The 16,495-nt window shown below is 39.6% G+C and overlaps 1 protein-coding gene across 1 annotated transcript in view; it reads right to left on the minus strand.

Moving 5' to 3' along the window:
- LOC103610177 (elongator complex protein 3) overlaps nucleotides 1–13,130 on the minus strand; it is a 46,587-nt gene extending 33,457 nt beyond the window's left edge. The window contains exons 1-6 of the mRNA XM_008594396.1: nucleotides 12,983–13,130; nucleotides 9,580–9,679; nucleotides 6,973–7,111; nucleotides 4,327–4,397; nucleotides 3,251–3,314; nucleotides 1,592–1,660 (exon numbers count right to left, since the gene is read on the minus strand). Coding sequence (XP_008592618.1) covers nucleotides 1,592–1,660; nucleotides 3,251–3,314; nucleotides 4,327–4,397; nucleotides 6,973–7,111; nucleotides 9,580–9,679; nucleotides 12,983–13,001 — 462 coding nt within the window. The 5' untranslated portion in view covers nucleotides 13,002–13,130. The remainder of the gene's footprint in view (nucleotides 1–1,591; nucleotides 1,661–3,250; nucleotides 3,315–4,326; nucleotides 4,398–6,972; nucleotides 7,112–9,579; nucleotides 9,680–12,982) is intronic.
- Nucleotides 13,131–16,495: the final 3,365 nt, after the last annotated feature.

Consider the following 16,495-nt stretch of genomic DNA (forward strand, 5'->3'; position numbering starts at 1 on the left):
AAACAGTTAAATAAACACAGAAGCAACTTATTAACTATGTTATGTATTACTCTGTATTTTAGATTCTGTATTTACCCTGCCATATGTTACTGTAACAACTACAGACAGTGCTTACATTTTTAAAATTGGACGAGTTTAAAATAAACATGTAAACAAAGAAAATCTGTTTTAATGTTCAAATGTCTTGAACAGTGCAAGTTCATTTACACAGTATTTGTTTTCAATTAGCTACACTGAGGTATAATTTACATACAGGTTGAGCATTCTAATCTGAAAATCTGAAATTCGAAATGATCCAAAATCTGAAAGTTTTCCCTATGGTTTGAATGTCCCCTCCAAAACTCATGTTGAAACTTAATTCCCAGCGTGGCAGTATTGAGAGATGGGGCCTTTAAAAAGTGATTGAATCATGAGGGCTATGCCCTTATGAATGGATTAATCCACTCATGAATTAATGGATTATCAAGGGAGTGAAACTGGTGGCTTTACAAGAAGAGGAAGAGACACCTGAACTAGCACGTAAAAATGCTCTTGCTCCCTGCACTGCCTCAGGACTCTGCAGAGAATTCGCACCAAGAAGGCTCTCACCAGATGCCGAACCATGCCCTTGGACTTCCCAGCCTCCAGAACTGTAAGAAATAAATTTCATTTCTTTATAAATTACCCAGCTTCAGGTATTCTAAGTGACAGAAAATAGACTAAGACTTTTTTTGAGTGCAGGCATGATGCTCAAAGGAAATGCTCATTGGAGCATTTTGAACTTCAATTTTTTTTTTTTTTTTCCTTTTTTTGTGACCGGTAAGGGGATCGCAACCCTTGGTGTGGGGTGGCCGCACTGTGCTCAGCCAGTGAGCACACTGGCCATCCCTATAAAGGATCCGAACCCGCAGTGGGAGCGCCGCTGCGCTCCCAGCGCCACACTCTCCCAAGTGAGCCATGGGGCCGGCCCTTGAACTTCAAATTTATGGATTAGGGATGCTCAACCAGTATATATTCTGCAAATATTCCAAAATGTGAAAAAATTCCTGAACACTTCTGGTCCCACGCATTTTGAATAAGGGATACTCAACTTGTACAATAAAATCCAGTAATTTTAAGTGTTACTTTAATGGATCAGTTTTGATAAATGTTCAGAGTTATGTAAGCACCACCATGATCATGATACAGAAGGATTCCATAACACCCCACAAGCTTCTTACACCTCTTTGCAGTCAATTCCCTATTCCCATCCAGCAAATCAGTCCTATTACTTCTTGATCTGACTCATGGAAGCTAAAATTCCACCCATCCACCTATTGTTTCAGAATATTCACATACCTTTTTTCCATAAATTTCATATTACAAATTGAAAGAAATTTAGAGAATATAAAACCCTTACATAATAAGAAAATAATACAGTCTCTAAAGAAAGTAGAGTTTTCACTTTGCTAGGCATTGAAAAATAGTCTCCCTCTGGAGATGGATATCGAAAACTTGTAAAGGAGAAAAACATTCTTTTAGTTCTTATTTCAAGTTCAATCCAAATCAAGCAACAATAACTTCTTACTAAGTATAAAAATCTAACTTAAAAAAATGATTTTAAAAAATTTACCTGTTCTATTCGGTGTCTTGTCTGTAGATAAGGGTCATATCTAGCACGGATAGCTCGCATGGAGGTTGGCTAAGAAAAAAAGAAAATATTCTGTTACGTCCACATCAAATTAAAAATAAAAAGTAGTTCCAAAAAAGTTGTATTTAAATTAAAATTCTCTATGGCTTTGAATACTAAAAACCTGGCTTGTACCATTACCTTCCTTTCTCAGTCTTTGGGGTTCAAAATGCTATCGATCCTGGCCAGTCTCCATCCCCCTGTTGTAAGCATCTCTACAGCAGGGTGTCTCCCTGGATCTTATCTGTCATTTGGGTAAACACATGTGGAATCTCTCAGATCACCAAAGTGTTCTACTACTCACAGACATAGATATGCATACATATTCAAAACAGTGATGTAGTAAAAATAATCTTTAAATAAGGTTCTTAAATACAACATAGTTTGTAATGGTTTAACAGATAGCCTTTATACATTGTCATACAATGCAATACTCCACAGCCATGAAACAATGAAACAATGTTCTGATATAAAATGTTCTCTAAGATATACTGTTAAATGAAAAAAGTAAGGTACAGAACAGTATTATGATACGCTACTTTATATGAATAAAGAATATGTATATGCTTATATACCCATAAAACATCTGTGAAAGATGTAGAGGAAATAGATAAGGCTGATTGTCTGCTGGGGGGAGGAGCAGAAAAAGGTGGCTAGGGGATAAGAATGAGAGGAAGCCTTTTCACTGAATAATTCCTTTTGTATTTTTTAGAAATTTGAACAATGGAAAACAGGAAAAAAATGAAAAACATACATGAGAAGAAAAAGTCATATAGTTTGCTGCTGTCTGACCTCTTCTGAAGAGGTGACTCCTTCAGAAGCTGCTCACTGGGCTCCTGCTTCACTCTTGCCCATATTCTAATCCCTTCTCCACTTGGCTGTCAAAATGATCTCTAAAAACCTAAATCAGATTGTATCATTCCCCTTTCCCTCAACCACTGTGCTCCACTGTCATTCCTGATATTCTTATGACCAGCTCCTTCTTGTCATTCATGACTTAGCTCAAATATAGGCTTCCCAGAGAATCCTTTCATAGTCACCATAGCTGAAGTATCTCCAGCTATCATCACCTTACCTGATTTTATTTCTCTGCTTAGCATTTATTAGTACCTGATATTTTTCTTGTTTGTTTCTTTATTGTTTACCTTCCATTATTAGAATGCAAATTCCACAAGACAAGGGATCTTGACAATTTTTTCACTGCTAAAGAGACAGTACAATGTAGTGGTGAGGAGAATAGAGTTCAAAACCTGGTTGTCACCTACTAACAGTGTATCTCTGGGTCAGCTGTTTAAGCCTTCTATCCCTCAGTTTCCTCAACCATAAATTGGGATAATAATAGGGTCTATTTTCAAAAATTGCTGTAAAGTTTAAAGCTGTAAAGCACTTAGAACAGTGTTTGGAATATGTTGAGAAGTGCTTACATATGTATTTCTCCAATGACTCGAACAATATATGGCACTAGTAGACACTGAACAAATATTTAGTAAAGGAACAGCTTTTATAATCTGGAAAAAAATAAAAACTAAAAATTTTTTAAAAGCCACACTATGGGTAAAGTATGATGTAACACTTCATCAGGACAACCTCCAATTACTTTACCTCATATCCAGTATAAGACTGGGTTGAATATTCAAAATCTGAGTCAGGTCCACCAGGGCAGTATCTGCCAATAGAGCAAAAAAACAAGGTACAGAATTTAGTTCAACAATCTAGTTTAAGAATCTGTAGTCTCCACAAAATCCTAATATTGGATGAGCTTCATTTTCAAATCTTAAAAGAATCTACCTTTGCAGTACCTGCAAATAACGTATTTTCTGCCAACAAGTAGATATGACAGATATGTAAAGGAATACCATTACATTAATTTTCAAAGTACTGCAGTCATTATTATTTTAGAGGTTTAAGCTTTTATGGGCAAATAAAAGGAATTAAGTTTTTCTAAGTTTTGATTGATACTTACAGTGCTGTCTTGGTAACCACACTCAAGAACTCCTGTTTTATCTTCCTACCTAGAATTGTTCATACTCTTCTACTAATTCTTCAAAATATTTAAGTTTGGGAAACCTGAAGATTACTTATAAAGATAATTTTCTATTTTGATGCTTTTCTAATCCAAATTCATTTTAAATTTCTGACATTTGGAATTTAGGCAGCTCATATTTCCATGTTTCATTTATCACATTAACAATGCCTACTGCTTTGAGTTCCATAACCTACATATTTTTTTATTGTATATCACAACAAATGAAAATCTTTATATGTTTCTTTTTTTTTTTTCCTTTTTTCTCTTTTTTACTGACCGGTAACGGGATCGCAACCCTCGGTGTCGCGCCCATACTGGGGACCAGCAACGGGATCGCAACCCTCAGTGTTGCACCCGCACCACGCTCAGCCAGTGAGCGGGAACCGGTCTCCACATGGGATCCAAACCCTCAGCGGGAGCGCCGCCATGCTCCCAAGCGGCACACTCTCCAGTGTGCCACTGGGCCGGCCCTATATGTTTCATTTTTAAAGCATTGAAATATCCTATCAATGGTTGCTTGTTTCAAAGAACTAAACTATAAATCTATTAAATCAAAGTTTTAAAGTTACCAGTATGTACTGATCAAGGGTTCTAGGGGACTTACTAGTTCAATTAAAACACACATACAACTTATCAAAATCATCATACTTACACACATATATTTCCTGTAAAACTGATGTGTGGACACCTGTGGGGTTTGCACATCACAGCCACAACAGCAATCTATAAAAGATTAATAAAAAAGCTATTATAGATTAATACAAAATTCTGGAGGGTGCTTCTCCCTCAGAGGGAGAGAGAGGAATGCAATCAGAGAAGCACCCAAGGGGCTTATAAGGTATTGGTAACACTGTCTTTCTTAAGCAGGGTACAAGGGTGATCTATATTCAACATTAATAATTTTTTAAATGTGCATATGAATTGTATGTATGTGTTTGTACTATATATTGCAATAAATTAAGTGCAAAATAAATAATTTTTAAAGCCACCATGATTCTTATTCTCTCTGATTTATTGTTTTATTAAAATAGCCTACAAGAAATAAATTATGCAATTCTATAAAATTAAAATATATACTTAACTTTATTTTTGTTTTTGGCAGCTGGCCAGGACAGGAATCAAACCTTGGACCTTGCTGTTATCAGCATCATGCTCTACCTGAGCTAACTCACCAGCCCCTATAAACCTAACTTTTAACTCAAACTCCTCATGGATACACTAGATCATGATATTTACAGCAGGGACTATTAAGCTAGGAGCTAGACTGTCTCAGAGTCTGTGTGCAAAACATTCTTAGAGGGGTCCGGCAGAGCCTAAGTGGGGTATCTGCTTGAAAAAGAAGGTGGCGGCAGAGATACAAGATTGGTTACATCTGAGATGGTTGGTCAAACAGGGAACACATTAAAGCTAATGCAAGCCAGGTTTCTTACTGTCAGAGAAGAAAGTTGTAAATATGCAAAGGGAGAGAATTAGAATGAACTTTGAAGGTATTTTTTGTGAACTCACAGTTTCAACATAGATAGACTGATATAGAAATATAAACCAAAATATGTTATGTATATATGTGTGCATGTATGTACGTAGATACACATATACATATCCTACTTTGATCCACTGAGAAGGTCTGGGAGCATCAAAACCCTAATTGCAGTGAACATACCTAGCACTCAGATCTTTGTTTCTAAATACTCTTCCCCACTAAAAGAGAGCAGGGCTCCTTGGAGAAATGGCTGATTCCAGGGCTGGGGCAACGAATGAGCCTGGAACATTATATTGTGCCTGAAAGACACTGCTCAAAGGACGATGGGAACATTTCAAAAAGACACAGAAACCAGCTGGAAAGGGTTCCCACTGGTCAAACCTAGGATAATTTGTGCATCAAAATAAATAATGATAGTAACAGATTATAACCCACCAAATAGGAAACATTAATTCATTCATCAGCTGAATGAGTAAACTGGAAGTTTGACGAGGAGCAGGATGTTATACCTAGTCTCAAAGTACCTTTCCACACAACACTTAATTACAAAGTGGAAAGAAATAACTTTAAAGAGGAGAAGTCTAATAGACATCACCTTGATCAAAATGAACAATATCAGTGATAGGACAAATGGAAACTATGCACCACCAGACAGGAGACAATAAGAACACAGGATCACTTCTGTGATGGTCTTGCCAAAGACTCATAGCCTCAATCTAATCATGGGGAAATATGTGATTGACCTACGTAGAGAGGGATATGCTACAAATCTTCAAAAGTGTTAAATCAAAGAAAGACAGAGGAAGTGTCCAGACTGAAGAGTTGTGACAATAAATGCCTCACATGACTCTAAACTGGGTCCTGTCAGACATTACTGAAACAGCTGGTGAAACTTGAATGAGGCCTGAGGATTGGATGACAGTAATGTATCCAATGTATCCGTGCTATTTTCTTGATTTTAACGGCTTGTATGGTAGTGATGTAAGAAGATGTCCAAGTTTGGTGGAAATATACACTGAAGCATTCAAAAGCATCAGCTTTGTAACTTACCAAGGGAAACAATTTTTTTGTACTGTATTTTCAACTTTTCCATAAGTCTGTGATTATTTTTTATAATAAAAATTATTAAAATTAAAATCATTAAACAGTGATTAAGAGAAACCTCAAAATAAATAATTTTACAAGAAATCTCATTTAAAAATCCAAATTAAAAACTTAGATTTTCAAATAAGTGTTTTTATTTAAAATGAGATACAACCACCTATACCACTAATGAGGTCAGTCCAATTCATCAATCTTTTATTGAGTGCCTACTACTACACAGGCCAGGTTCTGTGCTGCCCAGAGCTCGGTGGGCCCTGAGACTACTGAAGTACAAGTATAATACATTGCCTGTGCCCTCTGAAACCGCACCACTTAAAAGGGAGAAAGACATATAGAAACAGGCTATTTCAAAACAACAATGGTAAGAGCACATAAAAATACTAGGACTGTGTCCAAAGAAAGCAAGAGGCCCTGACCAGGGGAGTCAGGGAAGCCTTCCTGGGGAGCTAACAACCATACTGAACAAGAGTGAGGTGAGCTAAGAAGACAGGGGAAGTGGGCCAGGGAAGCAACATGCAGTAGTTTTCAATCATTTTTTAAGCAAGAGAGCACTCTCAGCCCTCCTAGCATTCCGCATGTCTCCACTCTAGCACATATCATAATGTCTGAACTCCCCAGTTCCACCTCATTACCTGGGTATTATTACATGGAGGTAGAGATGTGGGGCCCAATAGATACACACTGTATCAATATTTCATGGGTTAAATCACTTACCCCACTGGCAGTTCTGATGGGTTTTGACTTTAATTTGGGGACCAACACCTTTCGATACTGAGGAGGGACTGCAGCGATGATGTCCACCAGGCGGGGCTGTGCTGATAGGCCATATTTGGCAGCTGTTTTGGTTTTCACCCTGAAAGTAAAGCATTATCAAGGTCACAATATTGCAAGCACAAGCTACCAAAAGGATGAACTATAAATAATACCATTAACTCCTATCACTTCCCTACCCCTTCACTAGGTGATATTAGTGCTTTAAGATCTATGAATATCAGGAAAATAGAAGAACAAAATGAATGAATGAATGTCAAGCACAAGCTACCAAAAGGATGAACTATAAATAATACCATTAACTCCTATCACTTCCCTACCCCTTCACTAGGTGCTATTAGTGCTTTAAGATCTATGAATATCAGGAAAATAGAAGAACAAAATGAATGAATGAATGACTTCCTATTCTCATCCTCAAGAACAAGAAAGAAAACCAGAGCGCTACAGAGGAGAGGCCCAGGACGACAACATAACGCAGGTCTAGTTCAAAACAGTACTCCAGCTTCGAGGGACTATTCTGACTCTACCTTTTCTCCACCTCAGCGCTACTGACATTTGGGACCTGATTCTTCGTTTTTGGGGACTACCTTGTGCATCGTAGGATGTTTAGCAGCATCCCTGGCCTCTACGCACTAGCACCTCTCTTCTTGTAAAAACCAAAAATGTCTCTAGACATTGCCAAATATCTCCTGGGGAGGAAATCACCTCTGGTTGAGAAGCACTGTCTTAGACAAAAAAAAAAAAAAAAGGTTATGCAGAACCAAACAGGAAATTAAGTATATATACATAGAGAACATGAAACATGTAAACACACTTTAACAGTTACGAAGTGACCACTTCTGTATGTCCCTTCCTGACTGTCACCCTGCCCCTATTCCCTAGTAATCTTTATCCTCACTAATAATTCCTTTGCTTTTCTCTATAATTTTAACAGCTTTTCTTTTCTTTGGGCCTGCTAGCCAAACTCTAACAGTCACCCTGTCTCCTAATTTTAATTCATCTAGAAATATCTGTGGGGTGATCACATCATTTTCAACAAATGTTAACTCAGTACCTAACATGTACAAGAGACTACCTAAGAACTTGGTATGTCAGAAGGTATAAGAAATAGTCTTCATGTTTTATGCAAACAAATAAGTAAACAAATAAATAAACAAACATGTAAGTGACACACACACACATCCCAACACTGAATGCTTCCAGAGTTCAGAAAAGAATTTGATGTGTGCTGGGGAGACAGTCATGGAAAATGGGGACAGAAGAAAGAGTAGGCCTCAGACAGGCAGTAAAGACACAGAGAAGACACTGAGACCAGACAGATTGGCTTATGTGAAGGTGCAAAAACAGAAATGCATATATTTTAAGAATATGGGTAGACCAACTTGACAGAAAGCAGAATATTTTGAATGTAAAGTTACAGAAGTTTAAAAAGTTGGAAAAGTAGGTTGAAGCCAGATCAAGAAGCCTTACATAATAGGTATGGACATCTGAGTAGGGGCTGGTTTTCAGGAAGATGGCAGCTTTAGCTTTAGATGTGCTAAATTAAAGAGAATGACAGAGATACATAAGAAGTAGAAATGTTCACTAGAAATTAATGATTTGTATAATTAGGAGAATAACTGATAAAAACAGAAAAAAATGTTGAAGACATGGTAGAAGCATCAGTAAAATAAAATGTCTTCACAGTCAAAAGGGGATAATTATTTCCTTATTCATTCCTTTAGCAAATGTTTACTCAGCACAATGTTTCAAGGAAGGAGTGAAATACTGCAGCATCTCAAGTAACAGAGTATAGGGTCTAAGAAAAGGTCACACATGCAGTGATTAGATAACCTGGGGTTGGGGGGAAAACCCTTTTACTAGGGCAGACCTATATAGAGTGAATATATAATTTTAAAAAAAGTAAATGCCGAGATGAAAGACCACCCTTATTTGAGGTGTAGCAAAGCCTGCTGAGCTGAACATGATCACAGAGAGGAAGTGGATGAACGTTTCAAAGAGGTTCTGAAGCAGGGAAGGGCTGGCTTACATCAAGGGTCCCAAAGAGAGAGTATGCCTGGCAGAGAGCTACCGCTTCTGCTGAAGTGGTTGGGAAGAGAAGTAGGATGTGAGTGATGTACACAAGAACACGGGTTCTGGAGACAGATGACCTAATTGCAAATCCCAGCTCTGCCAATTACTAGTTATTTACCCCTGGACAAATTATTTAACCTTTCTATGCCTCAGATTACTTGTCTGTCAAATGAGGGTGATATCACTACTTACCTCACACAGTTTTTGAAAGGAATAACTGAGCTAATACTTATAATGCACTAATAACAGTGCCTGGAATATGGTAAATGCTGAATAAATGTTAGAAGTTATTAATATTATTATGTTATGAGACAATTTTGTCAAAGAGAAACCAGTGACAGGGCAAGGCAAAAAGCTAAAATTCTCAACTAAAAATTAAAACATGAGATAGAAAACAAGTAGCATTAAATAATTTCATAAAAGAGATCTACTACCTAAGAACAAGCAAAATGGTCCTCTTTTTGTAGATCCACTTACTTATTTAGATCGATGTCTTTCCCCTGTTCATGGGCTTCAATCAGTTGTTTAATAACATCTCCTATAGTCAACATCATCAGCTCAGCAGGGCTAAGAGCTCCTGGAAAGAAAATATTCAACAATGTCAAAAATCATATCATTCAGTAAAGATTTTAAAGTCTGATTTAAAGCGGTTTTCCATCCACAGTCATTCCAAATATACCAAACGAATAGCTCAAGTTCACAAAACATTAAACTGCTATTGTTTACAATTTGATCATATCTTTTATATCTTTAATATAAAACAAACCTGGCTTTACCTAGATATGGAAAAAAGTCCCTTTAGAAGCACATACACTATAAGACTATTATAGATAGAGACAGGAAAAGATACAGGAAAGAGTAGTAACAAACATAAGGAGAAAGAACCTAATCATACAGATTAGGACCAAAACAGTTAAATATCTTCCCATTATCTCTAGATTTGTAGTTACTAATATTTGTATAATACTTCAGAGTTCATAAAGAAAACTTAGATGCATTATTTCCATTGATTCTCAGAACAGAGTGAGGTAGATAGGAACAGGAATATTGCCTGTCCCATAAAGATGCTACTAAGGGGTGAAGGTGAAACTCAAACTATCTGCAGAAGTAGTACTGTAAAGCAGGGACAAAGGTTCTGTTCCTACCTAAGGATCTTAATGCACTTCTAAGATACTGTTTGTCCACCATCATGACCTTCTCCTGGCAATTGGGGCTCCGCTTCTCATACAAAAGCAACAGCAGAAGCTGACATGTTCTTATATGACCCTATCCTCTCAATCACAGTTGACGGGTTAAAAACAGGAATCTACCCAAGCCAGGCCAATCTGAGCTCTTTCTATCAAGGCAAAAAACGCCAGTCTTTTTCCAGTAAAAAAAAACTGTGGGATATCAGCTTGAGGACTGAAAAAAGCATGCTTCCTGGCTGTAGAGAAATCTGGTATGGCAAGACAATGAAGTCACCAGATAGAAGTATAGATGAGAAAGCCCTGGCAGTTATGGAGCCCTTTCATTTACTTTACTTTATCTCATTTGAAACCTCACAATAACACCGTAAGGTGGTACTGTTACCCCATTTTACAAACGTAAAAAATTAGGCTAAGGTAAGTTAAGACATCATTGTAAATGGCATAGCTGTGATTTAAATCTGGGTCTTTTCACCACAACTTCCACGCTCTTTTTACTGTACCACACTGCCTCTAATTCAATGAGGCAAGGCTAACATATACAAACCAATCTGAGAGGAAAAAAAAGTCCATCTATAATCAAAGTCTAAACGCTTTCCAAACCATGTTACTCAGCAGTTCAGAGTTCTACAAAGGTGCCTCGGGGGCCACGCAACAGAGATAAGACTGGTGGTGGTGGCAGAGGAAGAGGAAGCGAGAGGAAAAAAGGGATGGATCTCTTTCTCCATTTCAACCAAAGCGGCTCTCCTTTCATCTGTTTATATGTTGAGGCTCTGCATAAGAATTTATTTGGAGGGTAAAAGGGGGTTCGGCTGATAAATATAGGTAAGATTTGAAAACCACTTGTGGGCCGGCCCGTGGCTTACTTGGGAGAGTGTGGTGCTGATAACACCAAGGTCATGGGTTCGGATCCCTATATAAGAATGGCCAGTTAGCTCACTTGGGAGAGCGTGGTGCTGACAACACCAAGTCAAGGGTTAAGATCCCCTTACTGGTCTTTAAAAAAAAAAAAAAAAAGGAAAACCACTTGTATAACCCTTGAATACGTCGAGAATTAACTGAAGGAGTATGTTAGTGAAAAAAAGCCTTCATGAAGGAAGGGGTCTTCAAAGAAAGGGCAGGATTTGGACACATGAAACAGAAGGCGATCCAGAATGAATAACATCAGGCATAGGAATTATTTATCCTATGGGTGTGAAGGAACACTACCTAACTAGAATACAGGCTTTCTGGCAGGGTTCAGTAAAGAACAGATTATGGGTACACTGGCCACTAGGCAAGGGCATTTAAATGGAATGCCATAGACAGTGAAGAATTATATATTCTCAACTACATATTCCAATTATATACTCTCTGGAATTAAAAGGATAAAAGCGGTGTTTAAGAAAGTGAGAATATTATCAGTATAAATAATGACTCAGAAGGTAAAAAGAATACATGTAAACTGGATACTAAGTAGAAGGCTCTTGAAAGGCAACTGCTATTAAAAAAAACCCCACAAGATCAGAAATAAAAAACTTGAACACGACAGGCTCCAGTCTCAACCCCTACTGGCCATGTGATAAATGGAAGATCAATGACTTTTGAGCACCCATTTTCTTGTCTGTAAAATTGGGATAATACATACAAAGCTCACAAAACCACTGTAAGAATCAAGGGAAATAATGTATATAAAAACCAAAGTATGCAAGATGTCAGTTACTGACAAAAGTGGGTTAGAAGGATGGTGCCATAATTAAAAGGAATAAACAACTTCAAGAGACGATTTCTAATAACGAACTAACAGGGGTTGGTGACAGATGAAGTTAAAAGAGTAAAGCTGTCTGGAATGACAGATTGAGAAGAAGCAAGTGAGGGTGAGATAACGACAAATTGGTTTGGAGCATTAGGACTTGATGCCACAGACAACAGAAAGTTAACTTGGTCACTTGGAGCTATTGCTTGGAAGGAAGACAAAAAATAGTTAATGCCAAGAGGCACAGTAATTAGGACACATTTATTTTTCATTCTATATATTTGGGGATTATAGATACAGCCTGACCAACCAGCTCCACACCTCCTCAGCATAATTTTGGGCTGGGAAAGTTGCTTTGAATCTCAGCTTCTTCATCTGTAAAATGGAAATGATACTGACTTCAGAATTATTACTCAAAGTTCAACAAGTGGTAGCTATTATTATGACAACCATTATCATTACTTGATCAACTGCTCAAATAAGTGTACAGAAATAAGAACAGAAACTGTGAGAGTACCTCAAATTTGACTCCATCCTGCTGAAAAACTACAGATAGAATTGCTCCACGCTAACCCAGGCGGTAATAAAATGAGAATAACCGCGTGCATAACGGTCCCACGTTTTTCATATTGTAACTGAAGGCTTTGAAAAAAATCTCAAATAAACAAACACGTCAAATGTGTCTTAAATCTGAACAAAGTAAGAGTACGAGAACGCGTTAAATCGACCGGCCACGTCAACTCCTCGGAGGTCACCAAGTGACCGCCAAGCAAGAAGAGAGCAAGAGGAGGCTGGCTTGCAAAGCACAACAGGTGAGAGGAGAAGGCGGGGGCTGGAACCGACAGGCCGACCCCAGACGACTACATGAGGGAGAGGCCTCCCCGAGAAAAGAGCGTTCCGCATCTGGCCACGCAGAGTTCGCCCTTCCTCCGCCCCTTCCCCTTCCTCTGCCCCTTCGCACCTTTCCGTTTCTGCCTCATGTCCACGACTCCGTAGCACCGATCAGTGAAGAAAAGCGGCTCCCAGCTCCAGCCCACGGGGATAGCGGACGGCCGCAAAGCAACCCAGCCCGTCGTAAAACGACGGTCAATGTGTCGTAAAGCTCTTCCCAGAAGGCTGTGCGCGCAGAGCCTCGCCCCGTCCCCGTAGGTGGCTCGCGAGGCTGCAGGAGCGGGGAGGGGCTTAAGGCTCGGAGTGTGTGAACGCGGCGGTAGCTGGTGGGTTAGAAGCTCGAGCTGGCGGCTCGGCGGTGGGAAGGAGCCTCTGTGTGACGGCTGCGCCAGGAAGCCTGAGCGAGCGCGGGGAAGAGGGTGGTCCCTGAGTGCGGGTGCGTCCCGCCCGGGGAGGCCGGGGACGTGAATGGGGAGACCGTCTAGTGCGGTGGACACCAACATCAGAGCCTGGAAGAGCGGGCGGGGGCCAGGTAACGATCGGACTGCAGGCTTTGAGGCCAGCGGGTCACCTTGGTCTCAGACGAGTGGCGCATCTTACCGATGATCATCACAAGCTTTCATAAGCTGTGGATGTCGCTCCAGAAAAACACAGGCGCAAAAGTTTGCAGAGTTTGGAGGCAGGGCTTGGGATAACGCCTTATTGAAATCCATACGTGATCGCCTTTGTTCATGAACCAGACATTAAGAACCCCTCTCTTAGTAAAGACACCAAGATATGCTGTCTCTAGTTCCTTACTTCCCAGTAGAACTGAGGAACCTCCAGGTCTTTAACCCCACTACAATGCTGAAACTGTCCTGGTCAAGCCTTGTGACTTCCCAACTGGCCAGATTCAGTGGTGTTTTTCTTTCCTTATTGTTGTCGTACCACCAATGAACATGAATTATCTTCCTTGGGAATCTTTTATAATAGGACCCTCCACTCTTGGTTTTTCTTCAACTCTTTCTCAGTCTCTTTCATGGGCTCCTTCTTTTCTGCCTCAAAATATTGCTGTTCCACAGGAGTCACTTAGCCTTGTCTCTCCCAACGTTATCCCCAGAGTGCCATAGCTTTAAATATCATCTGTCTGCTCCCAGGTTTATCGTCCAACCTCAGCTTCTCTCCTACTTGACATCTTGTTGGATTTGGGTGTCTAACATGCATCTCAAACTTAACATGTCCAAAGTAGAATTCTGTTTTTACTCCAGATCTGCTCTTTCTGCACTCTTCCATCTGAAGGCACCATTATCCACCTCATCACTCTTTCCTCAGAGACAGAGAGAGAGAAGTGGGTAATGTAGTCGTAATTTCAAATAGGGGTTAGGGTAGGCCTTATTGAGAATATGATATTTAAGCTAATACTTTATATGCACATACCTGGGGAAAGAGTACTCAGGCAGAGGGAACAGTTAGTGCAAAGGTCCTAGGGTGAGAGGATGCCTGGTATATTAAGGGAAAGTAAGGAGGCCAGTGTCAATGGAGCAGTGAGTGGGCAAAGTGTAATAGAGGTCAGATAAGTAGGAGTGGGGTGGGGGACACTGTGCTCATTGAAAAGCCTTTGGCTTTTACTCTAAGTGAGATGGGGAGCCTCTGGAGTTTTCAGCAGAGAAATGATCTGATTTAAAAGTATGTCTATTTGCTGTGTTGAGAATAGAATGTGGGGGAAGGGTAGAAGCCGGGAGATCAGTTGGGTGGCTATTATCATACCCATGCCAGTGATTACCAAACTTTGAAGCAAGTCATCTGGAGAGCAGTGAAAAATTCAGGTCACATCCATTCCTATTAAATCAGAATATCAAGAGGTGGAACCCAGGCATTAGTATGTTTAGAAGATGTTTGGGTGATCCCAATGTGCAGCAAAGTCTGGGACCTACTGAATGAAGCCATAGGTAATTGTGGCTCACATCAAGGTAGTAAGCAGCGGAGGTAGTGAGAAGTGCTCAGATTCTGAATATATTTTGAAGATTTCAACAAGACTTCCATTGTATGTGGGATACGGGAGAAAGACAGATATCAGCATCAAGTAATGTTAACAAAAACCTTTTGGACCTAGGAACTGGAACAATGTAGTTGCCATTAGCTGAAACGAAGGTGAAGTGGGGTTTCAGGGGGTCAGTTTTGGACTGTTGTGTTTAGGATGCCTAGTGAGGAGTAAGACATGAAAGAGGTCAGAACTGGAAATAACCTTAGGAACTGGAACAATGTAGTTGCCATTAGCTGAAACGAAGGTGAAGTGGGGTTTCAGGGGGTCAGTTTTGGACCGTTGTGTTTAGGATGCCTAGTGAGGAGTAAGACATGAAAGAGGTCAGAACTGGAAATAACCTGTCAAGAGTTAAAGGTATATAGGTAAAATTTAAAGCTATGGAGCAGGGTGACTGTGGAAAGGAAAGAAGAGACCAAAGTCTAAGCCTTGGGGCATTCTTTTGTGAGCAGGTTGAGGAGAAGAGGAATGAGCGAAGGAGACTGAAAGGCACCTCCAGGGAGGTGGGAAGAAAACTAGGCGAGTATATGATTACCTGAAAGCCAACTTGAAAAAGTGTGTCAAAGAGGAGGGAATGATCAACCAGGTCAAATGCTGCTGATGGATCAAAGATAAGGGTTGAAATTTGACCAGGATCATTGAGGAATTTGATAAGAACAGTTTTGGTGGAATGGAAATGGTAAATGAAGGCTAGACTAGAGTAGGTTTATGTGAGATTGAGAGAGGAATTTGAGACAATGAGATTAAACAACTCAAGTTTTATCATATAGAAGAGGAAAATGGGGTAATAGCTGGCAGAAAAACTGAGGTCATGGGGAGTGTTGAAATGAAGGACAGCAAGTTCGTATGCCATTATTCCTATAATCCCAAGGAGAGTGAAAGTTTGATGCCTGAGGAGGGGGGAATGCTCTACCTAGTTCTTCAGCTGGAGAGAAGGGTGGAATCTGGTGCACAAGAGAAGGGATTAGCTTTTGATGGGGCTCATGGAGAGTTCATCTGTTAACAGGCTGGAAGACAGAGCATGTGGTAGGTGGTTGGGTGTGATGGTGGGGCTTTGTGGAAGTTCTCTTTCAATTGCTTCCATGTTTTCAGTGAATTCAGTAGAAATTCAGCCTGATGGAATGGTCAGACTTCTAACAGGCCTAGCGTTCAGGTGTCCAATAGCAGGTGCCAAGTGCTATCAAAAGTAACCCAGGCAGCTTAAAAAACACTCAAAATTAATTTTAGTTAAGTAATTTAGTAGCATGTCTGATTAAGAATACAAGGGTACTTCAAAAAATTCATGGAAAAATGGAATTAAAAGATCATATGAATCTTTTCATGAACTTTTTGAAGACTCTTTGTATAGTTAACTGCTGGGGGGGGGGGGGGGAAAACAGCCAGTAGAGGGAGATGTAATTACATGTGACATGAATATAAGTATAAGGTGTGATTTTGCCCGAAGAAATAAGCGGAAAGTCCAACACTCATGATGGTATTCTTGTTGATTTTCTTTGTTCTGAACTTCATACTGGCATTTCTATGGTTTTCTTATCGAGTAGGTACATCATCTTGCCAAAAGTT

Source organism: Galeopterus variegatus, unplaced genomic scaffold, assembly GCF_000696425.1.
Source record: "Galeopterus variegatus unplaced genomic scaffold, G_variegatus-3.0.2 Scaffold10707, whole genome shotgun sequence".
NCBI lineage: Eukaryota > Metazoa > Chordata > Mammalia > Dermoptera > Cynocephalidae > Galeopterus > Galeopterus variegatus.